The 25,493-nt window shown below is 34.3% G+C and overlaps 1 protein-coding gene across 4 annotated transcripts in view; it reads left to right on the forward strand.

The window, feature by feature from the left end:
- Positions 1–8,867: 8,867 nt before the first annotated feature.
- The window catches only part of ESCO1 (establishment of sister chromatid cohesion N-acetyltransferase 1), a 39,968-nt gene continuing 23,342 nt past the window's right edge, over positions 8,868–25,493 (forward strand). For 2 of the 4 annotated variants that reach the window (XM_039218058.1, XM_039218082.1), the window contains exons 1-6: positions 8,868–8,959; positions 9,200–11,335; positions 15,528–15,660; positions 17,993–18,053; positions 19,439–19,553; positions 22,702–22,833. In XM_039218058.1, coding sequence (XP_039073989.1) covers positions 9,785–11,335; positions 15,528–15,660; positions 17,993–18,053; positions 19,439–19,553; positions 22,702–22,833 — 1,992 coding nt within the window. In that variant the 5' untranslated portion in view covers positions 8,868–8,959; positions 9,200–9,784. The remainder of the gene's footprint in view (positions 8,960–9,199; positions 11,336–15,527; positions 15,661–17,992; positions 18,054–19,438; positions 19,554–22,701; positions 22,834–25,493) is intronic. The other 2 variants (XM_039218067.1, XM_039218075.1) reach the window with 2 other exon arrangements.

Genomic DNA, 25,493 nt, shown 5'->3' on the forward strand with positions numbered 1-25,493 from the left:
CATGTACAAGACTTGTATAGAAGTGGATAGCTTATCTTTACATAGGCATAAGGTGAGTAATATTTAATATGAAATTAATAGTGTTTTCTTGCTGTTTTATAACTTTACTTTCAAAGAATTACATTATGTACAGTAAGGTTCTTTCTGTTGTAATTGGAGAAACCGTATATTAGCCTATCATTACAGGTAAGTGTTTTTTTAAAAAAAAAATGTGTTTGCAGTGTTGTGTTATGAATATGATTGTAATACTGTATGACATAACAATTATATAACAATTCATTAGTGTATATGCTAGCCAACATGGAGCAGTTGATCACTTATACTAGACTATTGTAAAGCGATCATTGCTGCCTCATTAGTGCATAAATTTTTATACCTGTAAATAGGAATTTCTTTTTCACATTATCTTTTCATTTCTGATATCTAGTGTTAGTGATAGCATATAACATTTACAGTGTTGTATCATTTAGGACAGTATTGATGTAGGTACTGACATGATTTATCTTGTCAAAGGATGTTGTAAATTTATGATATCAATAAATGCAGTACTATAAATTTATTTTCCTATGATTTTCTTAACATTTTCTTTTCTTAGGTTTAATTGTAAGAATACAGTATACAATACATATATATAACACAAAATATGTATTAATTAACTTACTGGTAAGGCTTCTTGTCAACAGTAGGCTATATTAGTAGTTAAGTTTTGGGGAAAAGAAAAGTTATATGCAGATTCTTGACTGCACCAGGATTCGGCATGTAGTGTTCAAGGGTCAACTATAGTTTGCTTTTTCTAGAATTTCAAGTGGAATCCTACATAATGCACTCTTTTGGTCAAGCTTTTTTCACTCACCATAACGGTTGTGAAGTTCATCATATTGTTTGAGTAGTTCTTTCGATTTTAGAGTAATTTTCTATTATATATTGATATACCACGTTGATCTGTTCACCGGACCTTTGGTGGTTTTTTTTCCCCCCTCAGATTTTGGTTATTGTGCATAAAGCTGCTTTGAAGATTTTAGAATATGAGTTTTTACATGGTCATGTGTAGAATGAGTAGGATTCTTGCCTAAAATCCATCTTTGTCTACCTCAAAGATCTTGTTTTTGTTTTATTTTTGAACTTTATAGTTTTATACTCATTTCTGTGATCAGTCTCAAATTATTTTTGTCAGTTGCGTGACGTTAGGGTTGATGTTCTTTCTTGTCTTCTCTTCTATTAGATATCCAGTAGTTCTAGCACCATTTTTTCAGACTTTGTTTTCCCCATGGATTTGTGTTGGCACTTTTGCTGAAAATCATTTGATCATAAATGTATGGGTCTTATTTTGGATTCTCTATTCGATTGATCTCTGCTTCCTTAATCAGTATTACACTGCTTTGATTACTCTAGATTTGTAAGTCTTGAAATTGGATAGTTATCAGTATTCAAGAAAATCTTTTTTAAAAAACGCTTTGATTATAGTATATAGTTTCTACATTTCCATGTAAGTTTTAAAATCAGGTTGTCAGTTTCTTTATAAAAAGACTAGGAACTTTGCTTGGAATTCACTTGACGTAATTGCATGGTGTTCTGTTGGGTATATATAATTGCATCAATATGTAAGTAGCTTAAACTGATGCCTGTTTGTTGGAGTACTCAGTCTATTGATTCAGTGTTGGCAATTAATTTTATATTTATTTGTGTCTTTGAGTACTTGTGCATGTGTATGTCTGTAATGTAAAGTCCTGGAAATGGAATTGTTTGAAATTTACCTTTTATAATTTTGGTAGGTATTGCCCGATTGTCCTGCATAGACATTGAATTATCTGCAATAATGTGAAAGTACCTGTCATAAACCTTTCTCAAGACTGTGTTGTTAAACTTCCTGATCTTTGACCTGATAGGTGAAAATTGGTATTTTGTCTTCGTTCTAACTTAATTATTCTGTTACTATCACCAACCATGTGTGGTTTCTTTCCTGCAAATACATTATGGTGATTAACTTTTGCTTTTTCTTGCCAGAGTATTTCCCCAGTTTTGTCTCTCAAACCAGGCTTTTGAATTTTGTGACAGGGTTTGAAAGTCTTTCCCACTGTGAAAATAAATACTACAATTTCCCACATTTACTCTGTTATGTTTTAATTCTTAATTAATTTTTAATGGTTAAATTTTTCCTAGACATTACCTCAGTCTTAACCAAAATTGCCCAGATGGTTACCTAATTGTCCCGACACCAATTGTTTTTATTTATTTATTTATTTAAAAATTTAAAAATGTTTGTTTTTGGGGAGGGAGAAAGAAGAGTGTGAGCAAGGGAGGGACAGAGAGATAGGGAGACAGCTAACAGCTCAGAGCCTGACATGGGACTTGAACCCATGGACTGAGAGATCATGACCTGAGCTGAAGTTGGACACGTAACCGACTGAACCACCCAGGAGAGGAGCTCCTATGTATGTATGTATGTATGTATGTGTGTATCTACTTAAATTTTAGTTAATATACAGTGCAATATTGGTTTCAGGAGTAGAACTCAGTGACTCCTCACTTAGATACAGCAGCCAGTGCTCATCATAACAAATGCCCTTCTTAGTACCCATCACCCATCTAGCCCCTTTCCCACCCACCTCCCTCTATTATCCTATAGTTCTCTATCATTAGGAATCTCCTGTGGTTTGTTTTCCTCTCTTCTCTCCCTGCCTGCCTTCCCATATGTTCATCTGTTGTTTTTTTACATTCATTTATTTTTGACAGAGTGTGAGTAGGGGAGGGGCAGAGAGAGTAGGGCAACACAGAATCAAAAGCACACTTCAGACTCTGAGCTGTCAGCACAGAATCCAACATGGGGCTTGAACTCATTTAACCCCAAGATCATGACCTGAGCTGAAGTTGGATGCTTAAACAACTGAGCCACCTCCTGAGGGGCCCCTCATCTGTTTAGTTTCTTAAATTCCATGTATGAGTAAAATCACATGGTATTTGTCTTTCTCTGATTGACATACTATGTTCTAGCTCCATCCACCTCACTGCAAATGGCAAGGTTTCTTCTTTTTGATGGCTGAGTAATATTCCTTTGTATACATATACCACTTTTTAAAAAAATTTTTAATGTTTTATTTATTTCTGAGAGAGAGAGACCACGTGAATAGGGGAGGGTCAGAGAGAGGGAGGTACAGAATCCGAAACAGGCTCTAGGCTCTGAGCTAGCTGTCAGCACAAAGTCCAACGCGGGGCTCGAACCCACGAACTGTGAAATCATGACCTGAGCTGAAGTCAGATGCTTAACCGACTGAGTCACCCAGGCTCCCCATTACCACATCTTCTTTATCCATTCATCAGTCAGTGGAGATTTGGACTCTCTCCCCAGTTTGGCTATTGTTGATAATGCTGCTCTAAACCTTGGGTTGCAAATACCCCTTCTAATCTGTATTTTTGTATCCTTTGGGTAAATACCTAGTAGTGTAGTTGCTGAATCGTATTGTAGTTCTATTTTTAGTTTCTTGAGGACCCTCCATGCTATTCTTCAAAGTGGCTGCATCAGTTTGCATTCCCACCAGCAGTGTAGGAGGGTTCCCTTTTCTCTGCATCTTTGTCTACACCTATTGTTGTGTGGTTAATTTTAGCCATTGTGACAGGTGTCAGGTGGTATCTCATGGTTTTGGTTTGTATTTACCTAGTGATGAGTGATGATGAGCATCTCTTCCCTTGTCTGTTAGTTATCTGGATGTCTTCTTTGTAAAGTGTCTGTTCATGTCTTCTGCCCATTTCTTAACTGGATTATTTGAGTTGAGTTGAGTTTTGGCAAATTCTTTATAGATTTTTGGATACTAACCCTTTATCAGATACATCATTTGCAAATGTCTTCTCCCATTCTTTAAGCTGCCTTTTAGTTTTGTTGATTGTTTTCTTTGCTGTGCAGAAGCTTGTTATCTTGATGAAGTCCCAGTAGTTCATGTTAGCTTTTGTTTCCTTTGCCTTTGGTGACATTGATACCATATATTGAATAATCTTACTTCATTAATTTGAAAGTAATTAGGTTAATACTACCTTTGTATGTAATAACTTCCCTCATGAACTTGGGCCTATTTTTGGAGTCTATTCTCTTCCATTACTTTCCTGTCTATTGATGTGTTGGAACTCTTAATTATTACAACTAAGTGACACAAATATACACCCATTACTTTTTTTTTAAGCGTTTGCCATTCTCCCCCCCCCCCCCCCGTTTACTTTTTGAGAGAGAGAGCACAGGTGGGGCAGGGACAGAGAGAGAGATCTAATCCAAAGCAGGCTCCATGCCATTAGTGCAGAGCTGGATGCAGGGCTTAAACTCAGAAACTGCCATTTTGCGACCTGAGCCGAGATCAAGCTGCTCGAGTCACCCAGGTGCCCCATATATCCCTTTACTTTCTAAGTTGATTTATGTATGTGAAACTAGCATGTGATATTTTCTTCTATTATGTATTTCAGCTAATTGTTATTTAAAGTCTTTTTATTCACCTTAATGAGTTCACATACTAATATTTTTTTTCTTTTTTCCCTTGCAAATAATAATTTGCATGTATGATATATATGTGGTCAAGATTTTTTCCCACTCCCTAGTAGCTTGAGGGTAGTCTTTTTCTCCTCATGATATACTTTGTAACATTAAAAAAAAAATCCACTGTGCTAGGTGTTCTTGGTCCTTTTAATTTGGAAACTCATTTCTTTCTCCTTTTTTTATTATTAAAAAGGTTTTTCTAATGTTTGTTTTTGAGAGAGTCAGAGTGCAAATGGGAGAGGGTCAGAGAGAGTGGGAGACACAGAATCTGAAGCAGGCTCCAGGCCCTGAGCAGTCAGCATAGAGCCCAATGCAGGACTTGAGATCATGACCTGAGCTGAAGTTGGATGCTTAACTGAGCCATCCAGGTCCCCCTGTTTTTCTCTTTTCTAAAACAACTGTTACTAGAAAGACCTCTGTGGATGTTCTTTTAATTTTCTTTTTTTTATTATTTTTAAAATTTAAATCCAAGTTAATTAACACATAGTGTAATAATAATTTCAGAAATAGAATTTAATGACTCATAACTTAAGCAACACCCTTTGCTCATCAATTTTTTTTAATTTTTAAATTTAAATCCAAGTTTGTTAACATATAGTATAATAATAATTTCAGGAATAGAATTTAATGTCTCATCACTTAAATATAACACCTATAGCATCCCAGTGCTCATGTCCTCCTTAATGCGCCTCACTGCTTTAGCCCTTCCCCCCCCAACACCCTGTATTTAAGAGTCTCTTAGAGTTTGTCTCCCTCTCTGTTGTTATATTTTTTTTGCTTCCCTTCCCTTATGTTCATCTGTTTTGTATCTTAAACTCCACATAGGAGTGAAATCAAATGATATTTGTCTTTCTCTGGCTTACTTTGTTTAGCATAATACATGCTAGCTCCCTCCATGTTGTTCTGAATGGCAAGATTTCATTCTTTTTTTTTTTTTTAATTTTTTTTAATGTTTATTTATTTCTAGGAGAGAGAGAGACAGTGTGAGCAGGGGAGGGTCAGAGAGAGAGGGAGTCACAGACTGAAACAGGCTCCAGGCTCTGAGCTGGCAGTCAGCACAGAGCCCAACGCGGGGCTCGAACCCACGAACTGCGAGATCATGACCTAAGCGAAAGTCGGACGCTCAACCGACCAAGCCACCCAGGCGCCCCACGATTTCATTCTTTTTGATTGCCAAGTAATACTCCATTGTGTGCAAAAGTAGACACACATACACAACTACATCTTCTTTATCCATTCATCAGTCGATGGACATTTGGGCTCTTTCCATACTTTGGCTATTGTTGATAGTGCTGCTATAAACATTGGGGTGCATATGCCCCTTTGAATCAGCACTCAGCACTCTTATATCTTTTGGATAAATACCTAGTAGTGCAGTCGCTGAATTGTATAATAGTTCTATTTTTAATTTTTTGAGGAACCTCCGGTTTTTCTAGAGTGGCTGCACCAGTTTGCATTTCCACCAGCAGTGCAAAAGGGTTCCTCTTTCTCTGCATCCTTGACAATATCTGTCATTGCCTGAGTTGTTAATGTTAACAATTTGGACAAGTGTGAGGTCGTATTTCATTGTGGTTTTGATTTGTATTTCACTGATGATGAGTGATGGTGAGCATGTTTTCATGTGTCTGTTAGCCATCTGGATGTCTTCTTTGGTAAAGTGTCTATTCATGTCTTTTGCCCATTTCTTCACTGGGTTATTTGTTTTTTGGGTGTTGAGTTTAATAAGTTCTTTATAGATTTTGGATACTAACCCTTTATCTGATATGTCACTTGCAAATATCTTCTCCCATTCCATTGGTTGCCTTGTTGTTTTGCTGATTGTTTCCTTCACTGTGCAGAAGCTTTTTATCTTGATGAGGTCCCAGTAGTTCATTTTTGCTTTTGTTTCCCTTGCCTCCAGAGACTAGTAAGAACTTATAATGGCTGAGGTCAAAGAGGGTGTTGCCTGTTTTCTCCTCTAGGATTTTGATGGCTTCCTGTCTTACATTAGGTCTTTCATCCATTTTGAGTTTAGTTTGGGTATGGTGTAATAAAGTGGTCCAGGTTCATTTTTCTGCATGTTGCTGTCCAGTTTTCCCAGCACCATTTGCTGAAGAGACTTTTTTCTATTGGATATTCTTTTCTGATTTGTCAAAGATTAGTTGGCCATATGTTTGTGGGTCCATTTCTGGGTTCTCTATTCTGTTGCATTGATCTTTGTGTCTCTTGTTGTGCTAGTACCATACTGTCTTGATGATTACATTACAGCTTTTTAATATATAGCTTGAAGTCTGGGATTGTGATGCCTGCAGTTTTGGTTTTCTTTTTCAAGATTGCTTTGGCTCTTTGGGGTCTTTTCTAGTAAAAGACCCCAAAATTTGTAAAAATACAAATTTTAGGATTGTTTGTTTTAGCTCTGTGAAGAATGCTGGTGTTACTTTGATACGGATTGCCTTTTAATTTTCTTCTTATATTTTGTCTCCTATTTACCATCTCTGTCTTTTTTGTTTGACTTTATAGGAGATCTTCTTATCTTTATCTTCTAATGCTTTTATTGATTTTTTAATTTCTTTGATATTTTTAATTTTCATGTGTTCCCTTTTTTTACTGTAAATATTCTTGTTTATTTGTTTCATGAATGGATTAGCTTATTTTTAGTTTTTGGCTCTGTATAGTTTGTTTTTGCCAAGGTGTTTAGTTCCTGTTTTTTCATTTTAAGGTTTTTCTTATGTCTATGGTTATTCTTGTTTATTTGCTCAGGGTTACAAGTGAGACACTAAAAACTGATTGGAAAGTTTTGTGTATTTGGATGGTGGGTGGGCTGGTAGTTTCCTGACTGTAGGGTGTGTGAGACAGGGTGCTTGTGCTTATGGACTATGGACTACTATGGACTACTATGGACTATGGGTCCTATAAGTATTTTTTTGGATCTTTTATCTCTAAGGGCCTGTCAGATTCATTAGAAAATGATCCTCCTGGAAAGTACAGTCTTGGCTGCCTCCTCTAGGAGTCTCTTTGAGTAGGCAAAAGAGAACTTTAGTGGAAGGAGTGAGTTTCAGCAATCACTGTGTGTACTCCTACTTATTCCCTCTGTTGTTAGTATGATATTTCTTCCCTCAGCTGCACTTCTGAGTCCCCAGACCAAAGATCTTTCATTTTACTTTTTCTAGATATGTATACTACAGTCTTCAAGGATGCGGGAGTGGGCAGTCTCCTGGGTGCTAGTAATTGGAATGGCAGTCTTGGAATCTTTCTGCTTTTTTTTTTTTTTAATATTTTTATTTATTTCTAGGAGAGAGAGAGACAGTGTGAGCAGGGGAGGGTAAGAGAGAGAGGGAGATACAGACTCTGAAATAGGCTTCAGGCTCTGAGCTGGCCGTCAGCACAGAGCCCGACGCGGGGCTCGAACCCACGAACCGTGAGGTCATGACCTATGCGCAAGTCGGACGCCTAACTGACTAAGCCACCCAGGCGCCCCTCTTTCTGCTTTTTTGAGTTGTTTTTTCATTCTCATCTCTTATGGAGCCTGGTACTTCCAATTACTGAGTTTTGGGGGATTCTGTGGTTGTAAGTAGAGCTACTTCTCAGTTCCCCCATTTCTTGCTTAGGATTCAAGTTTTCTTGAGTCTGGTGGTTATTATTTATCATTAAAAAATTTTTTTAAATGTTTTGTTTATTTCTGAGAGAGAGAGAGAGACCGTGTGAGCAGGGAAGGGTCAGAGAGAGAGAGGGAGATAAAGAATCTGAAGCAGTCTCCAGACTCTGAGCTAGCTGTCAGCACAGAGCCCAACGCGGGGCTCGAACTCATGAACCGTGAGATCATGACCTGAGCCGAAGTCGGACACTTAACTGACTGAGCCACCCAGGCGCGCCTATTATTTATCATTCTTTGTAGCTCCCATTTTTTTAATTTTTACCATTTAGTGTTTATTCTTTAGGTTTATGCTTTTGTCTTGTTTTAATCTATTGCTTTTTTTTTAAAGTAGGTTTTACATGAGAGTAGAAGTAAATGTTTAAATCTGCCTTTCAATTGTGTATCAGTGTTTTTCTGTGTACAAGTAGTTATTTATGTGTACTCTTTTTTCCTCAAAATGGGATTTTACTTTACCACTTTAACCTATTGTGTGTATATGTCATGAATTGTATTTTGTATTTTAAACTTTTTCTACAGCATAAAATGGATAGTTTACCTCAGGTTAGAAATAGTAAAGTTATGTGGTATGTATAAAGTGAATTCTGAAGACTAATGGTAAGACAGGTTAAAATTGTAGAGTGTTGTATTTATTGAGTGGTGAGTGAATAATTTGCATCTTTCCTTTGCACCTTTTAAACATTTTTAAATACACTTTTTTTTTTTTTAGGTGCTGTGTAATGTGTTAAGAGGATATTTTAAGGAATGATTTTGTCAAATTTTCATGAGTTATGGTGGCTGAAAGATCAGTTCTATCTTGTGGGAAAAGAATTGTAAGTAATCTCAAGGAAAAAATTGATTTTCGACTGTTGTGTACTTATATAAGACAAATAATTGATTACTTATAAGAATATAGTTGGGATACTTTATTCTGTTAGCCTTAAATATACGGACTAAATAATTAAAAAGGAGAAGTTAGATTTTACATAAATTAGATTATTTCTGTATACTATTAGCATTGCCATATTTCTTGGATTGTACACATTTAATTTTAATTTTTTTTAATTTTTCAGAAATGGCAGCACAAAAGGAAATCTATGTTAATAGAGTATTTTATTAAACGAAAAAGGTTAGATAAGAACTTTAAACTAACAGTCTCAGCAAACAAGGAAAGAAACCTGTTAGCTGTAAGACATGTTTCAAATGAATCGAAGTCCAGTAACTGTAGACTTCAGAAGAAAAAAGTTTTCAAAATCTTTGTCAAAACAGGTCAGTGATAAATAACTCCTCCATTAATAGGGCTAGGCCTGAAAACCATTATTAATTGAAAAATTAACAAAACAGTTTGAACCGGAATTAAGTTTTTTCATAAAAAATTGTAAAAATACCAAATTAGAATTAAATTTTCCTCAAATTTCTATTGCCTTGCCCGGAAGTAAAGCAAATATCTTTCAGCCTTCATACCAGCTTTTCTCATGTCCTAGGGATGACTGAAACCTTATTTGAAGCAAACTAGTAGTTTTGTTGAAAATGTACATCAGCCTCAAAGTTGATTTTTAAGACCTTCTCAGAATAATACTAGACATTCAGCATTCGCACCTACCAGAACACGAAAATCCTCTTGAAAACTACTGAGAAAAGGAGGACCTTACTCAGGAATGATGTCCATTCAGGAGAAATCAAAAGAAAATTCCTCCAGTGTTATTAAAAAAAGTGAAGATAAGAATTCAGAAACACAAATTCTAGGTTCTCAAACGAATCTGGCAAAAAAATCAGGCCGAAAGGAAACTATCAAATCACTGGTTAAATCTTCTACTGAGAGTAAAATAAATCAATCTGAATTAGGAACATGCATGAGTACAAGGTCATCAAAAGCTGCATCCAATGATAAAAAAGCTAGCAAGTCCATTAATAAAAATATGGTGACTGTGAAGGGACATTCACAACAAGAATCTACGAAAAAGAAAAAATTACCTCAGAAAAAGTCAGTGCATGGAACTCCTAAATCAAATGAACAGCTTAACCGGAGGTCACAGAGACTTCAACAGTTAACAGAAGTTTCAACCAGGTCTCTGCGTAATAGAGAAATTCAGAGTCAAGTTCAAGCGGCTAAACAGAATTTGCCACCAAGAAAAGAGCACTGTAACAATACTCAAAGTAAATATAATAAAGTTAAAACAAGCCAAAAGCATGTGAAAAGAAAAGTACCGGAAATAAAGTCTGACACTAAAGAGGATGAAAATCTAGTAATTAATGAAGTAATAAATTCCCCCAAAGGTAAAAAACGCAAAGTAGAGCATCAGACAGCTTATACTTGTAGTTCTCAGTGCATAAAAGGATCTGAAAAGTGTCCTCAGAAAAATACTAGAAAAGAGGAAATAAAATCTGTGCCTGTAACTTCTGAGATAAAAAGATCAAAAATGGTTACTTCACCAGTCTCTAAAAAGAATGAGATGAAGAAGTCAGTTCACACACAAGTGAATACTAGTGCAGAATCCCAAAAAAGCCCACAGCCATCAGTGCCTGAACAAAGTGTAGATAATGAGCTGGAGCAAGCAGGAAAGAGCAAACGGGGTAGCATTCTCCAGCTCTGTGAAGAAATTGCTGGTGAAATTGAGTCAGATACTGTAGAGGTAAAAAAGGAATCTTCACAAATGGAAAGTGTAAAGGAGGAGAAGCCTACAGAAATAAAATTGGAAGAGGCTAATAATGAAAGACAAATACTTCATCAGAAGGAAACAAATCAGGATGTTCAATGCAATCGTTTCTTCCCCAGTAGAAAAACAAAGCCTGTGAAATGTATGTTAAATGGAATAAACAGCTCAACTAAAAAGAACTCCAACTGGACTAAAATTAAACTCTCAAAATTTAACTCTGTGCAGCAAAATAAGTTGGACTCTCAAGTTTCCCCTAAATTGGGCTTAATACGAACCAGTTTTTCACTACCAGCCTTAGAAATGCATCATCCAGCAACTCAAAGTATATTTTTAGGGACCAAACCACATGATGATAAAAATATAACTTGCCAGCAGGAAGAAATTAAAGAAATTAATTCTGAAGAAGTTAAAGTTAATGATGTTACAGTTGAAATTAATAAAACCACAAAAAGGGCTTCTGAAAATTGTCATTTGGATAATCAAATAAAACCACCTCCTGACCCACCGTTGGATAAGCAGATGAGAGATTCTTTTGAGTCAACACCAGATAAGGTAATTTATTTTTATTCACAGTAGAGGTGCAGGAGTACCTTCTTATTAAATAAGATTTACAATGTTTTTTAGCTTAAGAATCGAGTTGTAAAAGACAGGAATCATTTGTTAAGGTAGACTATTCAATTGTTAGAAGTGTTTTAACTCAGTCTTGTAGTGAGTGATAGGACTAACTTGATTCCTTTAGAGGTCTCACATTCACATAAATACTTCTCATTGCTTCCTTATTTTTATCTTTCATTTTTATTTTATGTGAAGCTTGTTGAATTCTGGCTTTTTTTTGAATTTTTTTGAGTATAATTGACACACCATGCTCTGTTTCTGGTGTACAATATATTGATTCAGCATTTCTGTATGTTTTGCCTACCACAAGTTTAGTTACCACCTGTTACCATACAATGTTATTATAATATTGTTGATTATATTCCCTATGCTGTACTTTTTATTCCCATGACTTATTCGTTACATAATTGGAAATCTGTATCTCCCACTGCCCTTCACTCATTTTGCCCATTCCTATATCCCCCATCTTTTCTTTTTCATTTAACACACCAGTTTCCTTTTTCTATTAATTGCAACTACAGAAACAGTGTTTCATAGTGACAAAAATACAGAAATTAAAGTTCAGCCTTATTCTGACCAAATTGTTAATATTAATTTCAGCTAACACAAATTAGCCCCTTTTTTCCACCTGATAAAATTTAAAAATTAAACATTTCTTTCTAGCAGTAGAGGTGCCTTTCAGTTTGACTTGTGTGACCATTTTGAACAGTTGGGCAAATAAAATCTCTGAAAGATGTAAATAATTCAGTCTTCAGGTTAAGATTAAGATTGTAGTGGTGAAGAATTTTAAAAATGATAAATTGCAAAGCAATGTAAAAAAAAGGAAAAACAATCTAATAGCTAAAAGAAACTTAAATGATTATCTGAGGAAGTAGTTTGAAACTGTAAAAGCAGCTGAGCTGATTTTCCCCCCAAATTAAATCATAGGTAAAATGCCAATATATAAACCAATAAGCAGAAATGTTTTATGCATCAAAAATGGAGCTCTGTAATACATATGTGAAGAACTTCACTAATTTGTTTCAGTTGTTTAGTCAGTGGAAGAGTGTGATTTAGGTCTCATGTTTGCAGGTACAAATAGGATTGAATTTTCAGGTGTTCTGATTCTCAGCCCAGCATTTTTTCTGCAGTTGCATACTTTGAACATTAGATCACTTGAGAAAACAGTCATTGTGAGTAAAGAGAAAAGTCAAGTCATCCTAAAGTCTTGGGAATGATTTAAAGTTCCCTTTAGAGACATTTTCTGTAGGAGCAAATTTGAATGAATGAGGAATCTGGGCTTCTTGCCAGAAGCCATGAAAATAGATCACTGTCTATTCTTATGGACTACAAATCAAATTAAAGGGAACAGATACCATATGGTACTCTTAGATTTTATTTTCTGAACAAATGGGAATGAAAGCATCAGTTAGAAGATAATTATTCAAATAGTGACGGTAATTAGAAGTAAGTAGTGACTGGTAGTGTAACAAGGGTGGTTTCAATCAGAGATGGGGTGGCTTTCTGTTCAGGGTATGTTTTGTCAGCAAAATGATAGCTATAGTCCAGGCTTATCTTCTCCTGGAGTATATATCTCCAGGAGTTTTATCTTCTAACTCCTTGATGCATAAATGCCTGTCAGAGCTCAGTTTGTGGAATAAGTCATGAGATTAAAAGGTATAGCACAGGGAATATACTGGTATTGTAATAGCATTGTATGATGACAGATGGTAGTTACACTTGTGGTGAGCATAGCGTCATGTATAGAGAGGTGTTGAATTACTGTGTTGTACCCCTGACATTAACGTTAACATTGTGTCAACTAATATGAAATTAAGAAAAGAAACCCTCAACTTGTGGAGAATTATATTGAAGAATAAGAAATGTAATCCTTTGGAGTAAACTACTAGAATAAAAATGCTTACTTAGACCACATTAATTTGACCTATAATATTGTTTTTACTGGAATGTGCTTTGAATTTGTACAGTCTCTATACAGTCTCTTTCAGGGTAGATTATGAGAAACTGTCCTGTGTTAAAAATTTGTGTTAGAAATTTTATTTACATTTGTAAATTCTTGAATATTTCAAGCATTCAGAATACTATAAAACTTAACATTATACTTGTGTTTACTACCCAAATTTGACAAAAACCAACATTTTTTTGAATTCAAGTCTTTTAAAATAAGAAAAGTATGTTAGAGATACAGAAAAAGACCGTATCTCCCTCTTTCCATTTACCTCTCTTCCCAGAGTTAAAGCATGTTTATGAAGTTGGTGTGGATCTTTCCTTTTTTGTTTTTATGATTTCACTGTATCTGTATATCCATAAAGAATACTTAGCACTGTTTGTGTTTTAAATGTTTACATAAATGCTAACATAGTTTGTGTATATGTGTGTGTATTTTTTTGCAACTTGGTTTTGTGCAGTTTAAAACACTTTTAGGTTGTTTCTTTTCACTAATACCACTTTCACTGATGTGATCACTGAGTGATCATGGAATGTGGTAACCATGTTAGTTCATCATGACATAGTTGAGTGCCTGCTGTGTCAAAGACTTTGTGCTAGGCTACAGAAGACAAAATGTTTCCTGCCTTTAAGGAATTTACATTGTAGCAGTCAATTTAGAGATTTCTCTTTATTCATAAGTACTAAGAATTGTGGCAGCTTTGTTCAACCATCACAATAGCTTTCGGTTAATGATGTAATAGCTTTTGGTTAACACTGCCTTTTTGTTAGTCAGAGAAGAGCTTAGTAGAATTATCACCACAGTCTACACTATGGTTTCTATTATTATTTACATATTATAGGTGAGGAGAATGAGGCTTAGGAACTTAACTTCCCTGAGTCACATTTAAGTGGTAGAGCTAGGATTTAAACTGAGATTGGCTGGCTTCAGAGTCTAGCCAGGTTATACTTGGGGAGGAAGGAGAATATAAAAACAAGCCTTATATCATATGAAATCTTTTTCTATGGCTGCCTGTAATTTTGATGTCAGTTTCTGTAGCACTGAGAAATGATGGTGCTTGATAGGGCTTCTGTGAATTCTTTGGGCTGAATTTAAATTATTTGAACTTTATGACTTTTAAAGCCCAATTATTTTGTGTTTCTTTTTTTAAGCCGGTAACTTACTAAATTCCTTCCCGTTTAATGGAGGTTAATTAGTCATTGCTCTTGTTTTTGTTTTTCTGCTTTTTCAGTGACAAAACTTGTTCACTTTTTAAAAAATATTCAAAAATAATGTTACATAGTTGAGTGTAATAATCACAATACAGATACACCCAATGAGCTTGGAGTATTTTCTTTTGGTAGTTATTGAGTATCAGCTTTGACAGTGTTCTGATTTAGGGGATCTTGGGAATACAAAGATAAATATAATATCATCTTTGCTCTTAAGAGTTAAGATGAATCAGAAACAAATAGCTAATTGAAAATAGTAATAAAGACATGAAAGAGGTAGAGGTGAAGTAGATGGAAATTATTCCAAACTTGGGAAAAGGTTATGGCAAAACTTGGCAAAAGCTTCTTGGAAGAGGTTAATATTTAAGTAATGTGTTGAATTTGTACAGGGGGAGAGGTTCTAGATCAGCATTATCCAGTAGAAATGTAATGTGAACCATATCATTTAAAATTTTCTGGTAGCCACCTTATAAAAGAATAATAAACTGGTAAAATTATTTTCTTTAACCTGTCATATAGAAATACTTCCAGCATATAATTAATTTTAAAAACAGACATATTTTACTGTTTTGTTAAGTCTTAAAAATCTGATGTGTGATTTATATTGACAATATAATCTCAAATCAGTCATACCAAATTTTAAGTGCTCAGTAGTCAGATGAGGCTATGTCCACTATATTGGACAGTGCAAGTTTAGATGGATGAAACAGAAAAAGTATAGAACCAGAATATATCTGTGGGATTTGCAAGTTCTTCAGTATAGCATGAAGGGAATAATGGGAGCTAATGCTGAGAGGGTAGTTTTGGGGGAGATCATGAAGAGACTCTTAAGGCATATCAGTGTGAATTACTCCTACTATAAAGTATTATCTTAAAGTTTCTTAGGATGCATTCACTGAAAGTCTCTTGGGATGAGTGCCAAAGGTTGATATGAAAGCAAATAGTAACTTTTTGAATGTTGTATGTTCAGAATTTCAGTCTATGTTTGGAATCCAAACTTCAAAACAATCTCGTGGGAAATACCTCTACTGTGGGAAATACCTCTACTGTTTCAGCTTCGCTCAGTCAAGCAAAGATTGATACAGGAGAGAATAAATTTCCAGGTAAAACTTTGAAACTTATTTGGGTTTCTCAGTGTTCAGAGATATTTTTGTCAGTATGATAAGAAACAATATTGACTACCACATAGGCTAGTTAAATCTTTCTGAACTATTGCATATGTTTTTCAAATGTATGGTTATCACCATTCTTTTTTTTTTTTTTTTAAATCTTTATCACCATTCTTTGGGGGCAGAATTGCTTCTCTTTCTTACCTTGTTTAAAGTACTTACCTTGTTTAAAGTACTTAAGTATGGGGGCGCCTGGGTGGCTCCGTTGGTTGGGTGTCCTACTCTTGGTTTTGGCTCAGGTAATGATCTTAGAGTTGTGGGTTTGAACCCCACGTTGGCCTCTGCGCTGAGCATGGAGCCTGCTTGAGATTCTCTCTCTCCCTGCTGCCTCTGTTCCTCTTCCCTGCTCATGCTCTCTCTCTAAAAAAAGAAAAAAAAAGTACTTAAGTATGATTCTTTGATTCTTCTAGAAGTTCTTTTATCTTAAATCTTTTGTTTGTGACTAACTTTCTGGAGAAGTATCCCCTAATGAATTGCCTAAGTTAGTGGCAGCAGCTTATTTCTCAAATACAGGTGATTATTTGTGCTTTCCCACTTCAGATTCTTATCTTTAATCCTGAGTTACTCAGTTTTCCATCTTAGTGATTCTGTCTTTGAAAGGATTTAATAAATGCTGCAGGGGCACCTGGCTGGCTCAGTAGGTAGAGCTTACTTAATAAATTAAAAAATAAAAATAAATAAATAGATTCTGCAATTTGTGCAGTTATACCATACAAAGATTTTTCTGTAACCTTGAAAACATTTTTGACATTACATTATTTAAGCTGTTGGATGGAGATGTGCTCACCATATCAGATGAAGCACAAGGGTATGGAGAAAAGAAATTCTAGGTTCCTCATTCCTGTTTCTCTCTGCTAAGGGAAATACTTGGAGTGGTATACTGAAGTCAGATAATTTCTTCTATTACATATTATTTAACCTCTTCTTTTTGTAGAGGAAGGGAAAATGTAATATAAATATGAGAAATGAACTTATTTTTAGAAAATGAAATGAATTGATTATTGCATTATTTATTAATATGATTAAAACCTCAGAAACTACAATTTAAAATTAGAGTGTAATATACAGTTTTATTTTAGTTTCAGGTGTATAATACAATGATTCAATGATTTTAAACATTCCTCAGTGCTCATTAAGTGTACTCTTAATCCCTTTCACCTGTTTCATCCATTCCCTCACCCATCTCCCTTCTGTAACCACCAGTTCTCTGTATTTAAGAGTATTTATCTCTTTTTTCCTTTTTGTTTCTTAAATTCCTTCATATAAGTGAGATCATATGGTAATGTATTTGTCTTTCTCTGACTGACTTGTTTCACTTAGCATTGTAGTCTCTAGCTTCATCCATGTTGCAAATGGCAAGATTTCATTCTTTTTGATGGCTGAGTAATATTCCATTGTATATATACCATATCTTATTTATCCATTCATTAGTCCATGGACACTTGAGTTGCTTCCATAATTTGGCTATTATAGATAATTCTGCAGTAAACATAGGGGTGCATGTATCTTTTTGAATTAGTGTTTGTATTTATTGGGTAAATACCTACTAGTGGAATTACTGGGTCGTATAGTAATTCTATTTTTAATTTTTTGAGGAACCTCCATAGTGTTTTCTACAGTAGCTCTACCAATTTGTGTTCCTACCTGTTGTGCACGAGGTTTCCTTTTTATCTACATCCTTGCCAACACTTACTGTTTCTTGTGAGACTTCAGGTTTCTTTTTAAATGAAGAAGTGTTCCCATTTATTTCCATGTAGAAATTGTATAATTATACAGGCATTTATACAATTTCCTATGTTGTTCAGTGCTAGTAATTGGTGAAACTAGAGGCAAACTGTTACTCTACCATTGGATCTCTTTGTTACTCTGTAGAGCTTTTCTGTTTCTTCTCTGAAGAGTAATTTCTAGGAAGGGGATCTAATTTTATCAGATAGTCTTTAAAAAGAAAACAGGCACCTGGGTGGCTCAGTTGGTTAAGCGTCCAACTCTTGATTTTGTCTCAGGTAATGATCTCACGGTTTGTGAGATTGAGTCCCAACACAGGCTGACAGCACGGAGCCTGCTTGGGATTCTCTATCTCCCTCTCTTCCCCTCCCCTTCTCCCCTTTCACATGTTCTCTCTCTCCCAAAATAAGTAAATAAACTTAAAAAATAAAACATTTAGTGCATTCTTCTCTCTTTTTTCTCTTAGCAATGATTTTCAGCTATTAGATGGAGACCTAGTATAAAGCTTACGGCATAACTCACCTTCTTGATTAAATTACAGGTTCAGCTCCCAAACAACACACTATACTCAGTAACCAAACATCTAAGACCAGTGATAACAGGTAAGGCATGAGTTTAATACAAGAATATGGGAACAATTGAAAGATAAATTGAGGCTTTTACATTTGAAGAAAAATCAGTTTGAATTGGGCACCATTAAGTCTGGCAGCTGTAACATGAAAGACTTTTATAGGCAGAAAGGAGTGGAATTAAGGAAAATTATAACTGGCAAAAACAAGTTGATTATTGCAAAGTTATTTCCTTTTAGGGTGAATGGCAGATTGTCATTCAGGCAAATTAACTAGTGCTCATTAGATAATTCCTGATTGACTGGTTAAAGATTGCATTTCTGGAGGAGCCAAAACTAAGTCTTGATTTGTAATGGGGGGCTTAGCATAAGCATCTCCATTTTGGACCTGTTGTCTTGTTTTTAACAGAACTTAAGGATTAAAATCTTTCAAACTTTTGAGTTTGGGATATTTCTCCCTAAGAAGTTGTGCTAATAATCTGGTTTTTCATGTAGAAAGAACGTGATTTTTACAAGTTCTCATTTCATTTTACTTTTTCTGTGCCTATACATATGTTTTATAGCTTTTTCCCACCCTAAACTTAGGGTAATATAGGCATCTTTTCTACCTTAATTACCTCATTCTTTTAAATCTGCATTAAATTTCATTATATGAATATTCCATTATTTAACAGTGTTCCACTTTATAGACATTTTGGTCATTTCTTATATCTATCCAAAAAAGTTATTTAATAAACACACACATCTTTGCCCATTTGTGTTATATATCTAGGATAAATTAATAGCTATGGGTGTTATCCTATGTTGCCATATTTTCCTCCAGCATGTGTCTTTTTATACTTCTAGCAACAGTATTTTGAGAATGCATCTGTCTGGAAACCCCTTGAAGTACTGGTATTATCAACATGTAAAAGTGTTTTAAGTGTATTAAAAGCCCTTGGTTCTGTCTTTTTTTTTTTTTTTAAGAAAATTATTTGAATGTTTTGGTTCTGTCTTTAATGTCAGAATTAAATTAAATCTGACCTCTTTTGCTTTACAGATTACTAAAAACTATTTAGGACAAATTGTAGCAACTCAGATGGCTAAAACTATGAAAAACTTAAAACTTATTCAAACTGGAGTACAGCAATTTTTTGTTTATTTGTTGAAAGTCAGTAACCTTGGTTTTTCTCCCCTTGATTTTTAAAGTGTTATTTAAAGTTAAGATTTATGAACATAATATAGAAAACGTTTTTTTTCTTTTTAGTGCTTTGAAGTGATAATAGCTCTATAACATTTAATAGTGTGATTTCTTTTCTTTTCTTTTCTTTTCTTTTCTTTTCTTTTCTTTTCTTTTCTTTTCTTTTCTCTTCTCTTCTCTTCTCTTCTCTTCTCTTCTCTTCTCTTCTCTTCTTCTCTTTTCTTTTCTTCTTTTTTAAGGGAGACACCACCAAATCATTCTTGGCCTAAGTGTAATTCCCATTTGGAGATAACAATTCCAAAGGACTTGAAACTAAGAGAAGCAGAGAAAGTTGATGAAAAACAGCTGATCATAGTAAGTATCCAATTTTACCTTTTTGATGAAGTGTTGTTATAATCACCTTATGCACATTGTTAATAAATTCCTTTTTTTCAAAGAGCCTTGTCACCATAAATCATCATTATGGAAATATTTCCTAGTATCATTACAAATCCCTCTACTTGCCCCCTAGTAGTGTGTTCCTCCTATCACAAATAAAAACTCAAATTTCCATACTCTTAGTTTTATTTACAACAGATTGATACTTTATATTGAATTTGTTACTTTTTAAACATTTTTTTTAAATTGATTTTTGAGAGAGAGAGAGAGAGACACAGATAGACAGAGGGGCAGAGAGAGAGGGAGGTACAGAATCTGAAGCAGGCTCCAGGCTCTGACCTGTCAGCACAGAGCCCAACACAGGGCTCAAACCCATGAACTGTGAGATCATGACCTGAGCCAAAGTCAGATGCTTAACTGACTGAGCCACCAAGGTGCCCCAAATCTGTTACTTAATTAAATATGTCATTTGATTTACCTTCTTTTAGTAGTTGGTTTAAATATTAAAATAACATGGAGCTTAATACGTAAAATGATTTTAAATATCTGTATTTTAATGTGTAATTTTTAAGCTGTGTTTTACAAGAAGATAAACCAGTCGTCAATTTGAAATAGAATTTAAATACTTTATAAGTGTAGGAGTGTACAACTTGTTGACAAGTTGAAAAAGGGGGAGATTTTGACTGATGAAAAATCTAATTTGAATAAGTGAGCACACTATAAAAAAATATAGGACACAAAATATTAGGAAAATTTAATGTACTTCCAGTCAGTATAATCAGTAGGATCTGGGGGGAGTAGATTATTGATTCTAACCCTAATATAGGAGAGTAACTTTGTAAGAATTGTCTGGAAATTTTTGAGAAAGGTTAATCAGGGGGAAGTTTCATCAGAATTAATAATGTTTCTGTTGTTAAATCAGTATGATAGTGAAACAGAATTAGACTAGTAGAATCTAGAGTAGCACTGTCCAATTTGGTAGCCACATGTAGCTGTTGAGTATTTGAAATGTGGCTCATTAGAACTGACATATGCTCTAAATGTATATATAGTTACTGCATTTTAAAGACTAGTACAAAAAAGGGAATGTAAAGTATTTCACTAATAAGTTTTTTTTTCCCTTTATGTTGAAGTTAAAGTATTTGGGATATGTTTTGTTGAATAAAATATTAAAATTAATTTCACCTGTTTTTGCATTCTTTAACAATGCAAAAGTTTAAAATTACATCTGTGGATTACATTTCTATTCAGTTCTGGCTTAGAGTTGATGATGCTGTTAATGATTATGATAGTGCTGACACATTGTTCCATGTATTCCACTCATATTAATTAGGCCTCAGTGTTTAAAGTATGAGGTAGGTACTTCTATTATCTCCCATTTACCAATTAGGAAACCAAGGAAGAAAAGTTTACTCAATACTGTGAAAACTGCCTGGTTGAGGAGAGGTTTGTACACTGGTGTACATCATTCATAATAGCTAAAGGGTGAAAGCAACCTAAGTGTCCACCAAGGATGAGTGGATAAACAAAATGTGTACACATACAGTGGAATATGATTCAGCCTTAAAAAAGAAATTCTGAAATATGCTACAACATAGTTGAACCTTAAGTACATTAAGCTAAGTGAAGTAAATCAGTCACAGAAAGACAAATGCTGTATGATTTCACTGCTGTGAGTGCCTAAAGTATTCAAACTCAGAGACAAAAGTAGAATGGTGGCTTTTAGGAGCTGGGAAGGAAGGTGGATTGGGGATCTGTTGTTTAATTGGTGTAGAGTTTCAGTTTTGCAAGATGAAAAGACTTTTGAAGATTGGCTGCAGAACAGTGAATATTATAAAGCTACTGAGCTGTACACTTAAAAATCATTAAGATGGTTGGGGTGCCTAGGTGGCTCAGTTGGTTGAGTGTCTGACCCTTGAGTTTGGCTCAGGTCCTGATCTCATGGTTGTGGGATTGAGCCCCGTGTTGGGTTCTGTGCTGAACGTGGAGCCTGCTTGAGATTCTCTCTCTGTCCTGCTCTGCTCCTAGCCCCCGCTTGTGCATTCCTCTCTCTCTCAGATTAAAAAATAAATTAAGGTGGTAAATATTGTTTTAAATACATATATATGCATACACGCACATATATATTTGCCACAATTATAAAAAATTTTTTTTAAAGATTTATTTACTTATTTATTTTTTTAGAGAGGGGAGAGGGGCAGGGGGGAGAGAGAGAGAATCCTAAGCAGGCTCCACGCTTACTCTGGAGCCCCCACACAGGGCTTGATTCCATGACCCTTGTATTACAACTTGTGCTGAAATCAAGAGTCAGGCAGTCAACCAACTGAACCACCCAGAAGCCCCTACTTGATCCTAGTTCTAAGACACTAGAGATGCTTTTATCTTCGCTCTTTTTTTTTTTTGTAATTCAGAGTGCATGGTTTTAGAGTAGAAAGAGTAAAGGGATTATTAGTTTATCATTCTTGAACTTAGATCATATTGCTGAAAATTTCTTGTTGAATAAGGACAAGAAAGAAAACATTTTGTAAACAGTTACTGTTCTACAGTACAAGTGAATTACTGGAGAATAGATGATCATACTTTGTACTTCTTTAATATGAAAAAAAATTATAAGTAACTTAATAATTTTAATAATTAACTGTTTTAATAGAAAATATTAATATTACCTTTTATCAGGAGTTTCTGGTGGCATCAGAATATTCTTTTTAATACTACAAAACCATTAAAGAGAACATACTTTTAAGACATTAAAAAAGGAGTCTATGAAACAGACTAAGCTTTAGCAGCGTAATAATGTAGATATAAAAATATATCTTCATTCTCATTTATACAGGACTTCCTTTTGAGGGCTTTATTTAAGACTAAGATTGTAGTGTTAAAAGATATTTCTCAGTTCTTCTCAATTGTTGTTAAATGCTGTGGAGCGAGTGATCCAATTACTAAAGTTAAGGACTTAATAAAATTACACACAGTTTTCACAATTTAACATCTTAGTTTTTTAATCAACACTGAACATTATTCACTGTAGATTAAACAGTTCTCACTTGATGTTCCCATTATAGCTTTAGAAGCTGAATTACTCCTTTGGGACAGAAAAAAACCTTTTGTTTGTTTTTATAACTAGGATGCAGGACAAAAAAGATTTGGAGCAGTTTCCTGTAATGTTTGTGGCATGCTCTACACAGCTTCAAATCCGGAAGATGAAACACAGCATCTGCTCTTCCACAACCAATTTATAAGTGCTGTAAAATATGTGGTAAGTGAAATTCACGACTTCTAAAATGCAGGATCAGATAATTAGGTCAGATCTTAAAGAGATGAATTGCTAAATTTAAGTCATTAAAAAATTTCTGTTTTTGGGAAATAATATATACAAAGCCCTGGCAGTATCCATATTGGCTTATGTTAAAACAAAGCCAAACATAAAACCAGCTAACTTTATTCTAGCTGGTTTATGTTGTGGAATTTTTTAAATTTAAGTTACGTATTTTAAGTAATTCTTATACCTCATCTTTTCTAACAAATAATGCTATTCAATTTGAATATAAAAATTTTTCATCAGTAATTATAAACTGTTGATAAGTCTTTTTAACATTCATAATAGGTTGGCACAACTTTTTATTTGGGGATTGATAGTGATATACCAAATAGATGGTTTTGGAATTTTTCTTTACCATCGTTTTGCTATCATGAGAGTTTTTCCTTATAAAACTAAAAAAGAAAAATTCTTGAAGGTTAAGATCTCAGAATTTGTTGTATACTTAAAAAAAATCCCACAAAGCAAGAATGTTTTAGTGTATATATATATTTTAAGGTATGTTTGAGACATGATGGGTATTATTTAATAATTGTTTCTGGAAATGGCAAAATTTTGAATAAATTTGAACCATTTCAGATATCTTGTGAAATTAATAATTTAGTGTAATTGCTGTTTACCTATATCTGAAATGGAATGTTTTTTTTTTTTCTATACATGTTACCTTCAGTACTCTACACTCACACTAAGACCTCCAGGATATCTGAACTGAGATCACCAATTCATTTCATATAGATTTTTTACATAAGCAACAGATGTTGGATTTTTTTTTTTAAAAGATCTTTATTGGCTTCAGTTAAATTCTTACCCTTATCTTTGGTTGAAGGGTTCATGTTTGTTGTTTCATTTATCCAATTACCTCTAGGCAAGATAAGTAGAACTTTTTTTTTTTTTTGTCTCTTTACTGTGGTGATCCTGTATATTCCTTATTTCATCTGCCATTGCCACACACACCCCTTTCTGTCACTTAACTAAATGCCATATAAGTTGACATGGAGTATCTATAGCTAGATACTGATTTATTGTTTGAAATATGTACTTTTCCAATTTTACTATATTAATATACTTAGAACTTGAAGAGAATAGTTCTGTCAGATAGCTAAGTTATAGAATACTATGGAGCAAAAACATTTAATATGCATAAATCTGGTAGAAGTTAGTTTAAATGAGTTCTCATTTTACATCATTTAATTCTTCTATTGCTTTTGTAAAATTATAAAAAGATTAGGTTTAAAAGACTTAATTCTTCATCGTAAGGGAACTTCTTAATTTCTGAGGGAAAAAGTAAAGAAATTAATCAGGAAACATTCTTCCCAAGTACTGAGGGAAGCTGGTTTATGGAACAATGTGGAGTCATTACCTTGTAAACAAATTCTGGCTCTTGCAAAGCTATCAAGCAATGTATCCACTTGGGGAAGATTGATTCCTACCTCAGCCCTATTCCTCATCCCACCCCACCCCCCACCTTGATGGGACAGAGCTGTGGGTTATTTTATTATTTTTGAAATAAGCTCAAGAGAAGGAATTGAGTTTAGCAGTTGGCCATCCTTTGCTAACATAAGGATCAATATACTTTTGCTGTTTTCAAATGTAGGTGTATATAGTCTAAGACTATAAAAACTCCTGCAAAACATTGTAGCATTCTTATGTAGTATGTGGAGAAAGGATAAAAACATACATGTTATGTTGAAGATGTTTTGCTGTGATCACAGTTCTTGATTTTGGGTGGGGACATTAAACATTTATTGGGCACCTATAAGGTGCTTTGTATTATTGTACATTTAATGGGCAGATAGTATTGCAGTTTTGCATTAAGCACTTTTTTTCCTTTTTAAAAATTGAGATATAATTGAAGTTTAATCACTCTTAAGTGTTTGAGAAAACATCTGATTTTTTTTTAAAATACTGGTTTTTATCTATGTTTCCTGGAGAGAAACACATAGAAAAGAAGTCATTTGGTGTTGTAGCTTTAGTTAATTTTAAATGACAATATTTTGGGACTGGAAATCAAATTTTGTTCTACTTAAGACCACTTAAAAATAGAGTACGTTAGACCCCAGTGAGTTTTACTTTTTAAATTTTCATCAGATGTTTAAGAAAATAAATGGCTTTTCCTTTGGGTAAAAATTTTCTCTTAGACATGATAATAATCCGTGACATTTAAAAATGGCTAAAGACCTTTATAAAAGATTAAAATCATATTTAAATTATTTAGTTATCATAGAAATTGATGCCCACAGAGCCTTATTATTATTTTTTTTCAGTTGGCTAAAATATTTTTTTTCTTTTTTTCTCTCTTTTTGGTTTGGGGGTAGGGGAAAGAAGGATCATGCTCTCTTTTCTGTCATAGTACCCCATCTGCCTCATTGATACCATGTGAGGAAATTCATTTTACCTAACTTATTAGAAGCTGTTTAGGAAAAAAACTTATTAATGCTTCAGGGGAAGCCTGGACTCTGATTTAGACCTAGACACACTTCAATTTCCCTTCTTGAACCGGGGTACTCTTGGCTAAAGGTGTGAAGAGAAAGCAGGAAAAATTCCTCCTAGAGCAGTGAGCAATGTTGCCAGGCCTGGAGCCTATCCAAAACTCAGTTATA

Source organism: Hyaena hyaena, unplaced genomic scaffold (genome assembly GCF_003009895.1).
Source record: "Hyaena hyaena isolate Hyena2069 unplaced genomic scaffold, ASM300989v1 scaffold_14, whole genome shotgun sequence".
Classification (NCBI taxonomy): Eukaryota; Metazoa; Chordata; class Mammalia; order Carnivora; family Hyaenidae; genus Hyaena; species Hyaena hyaena.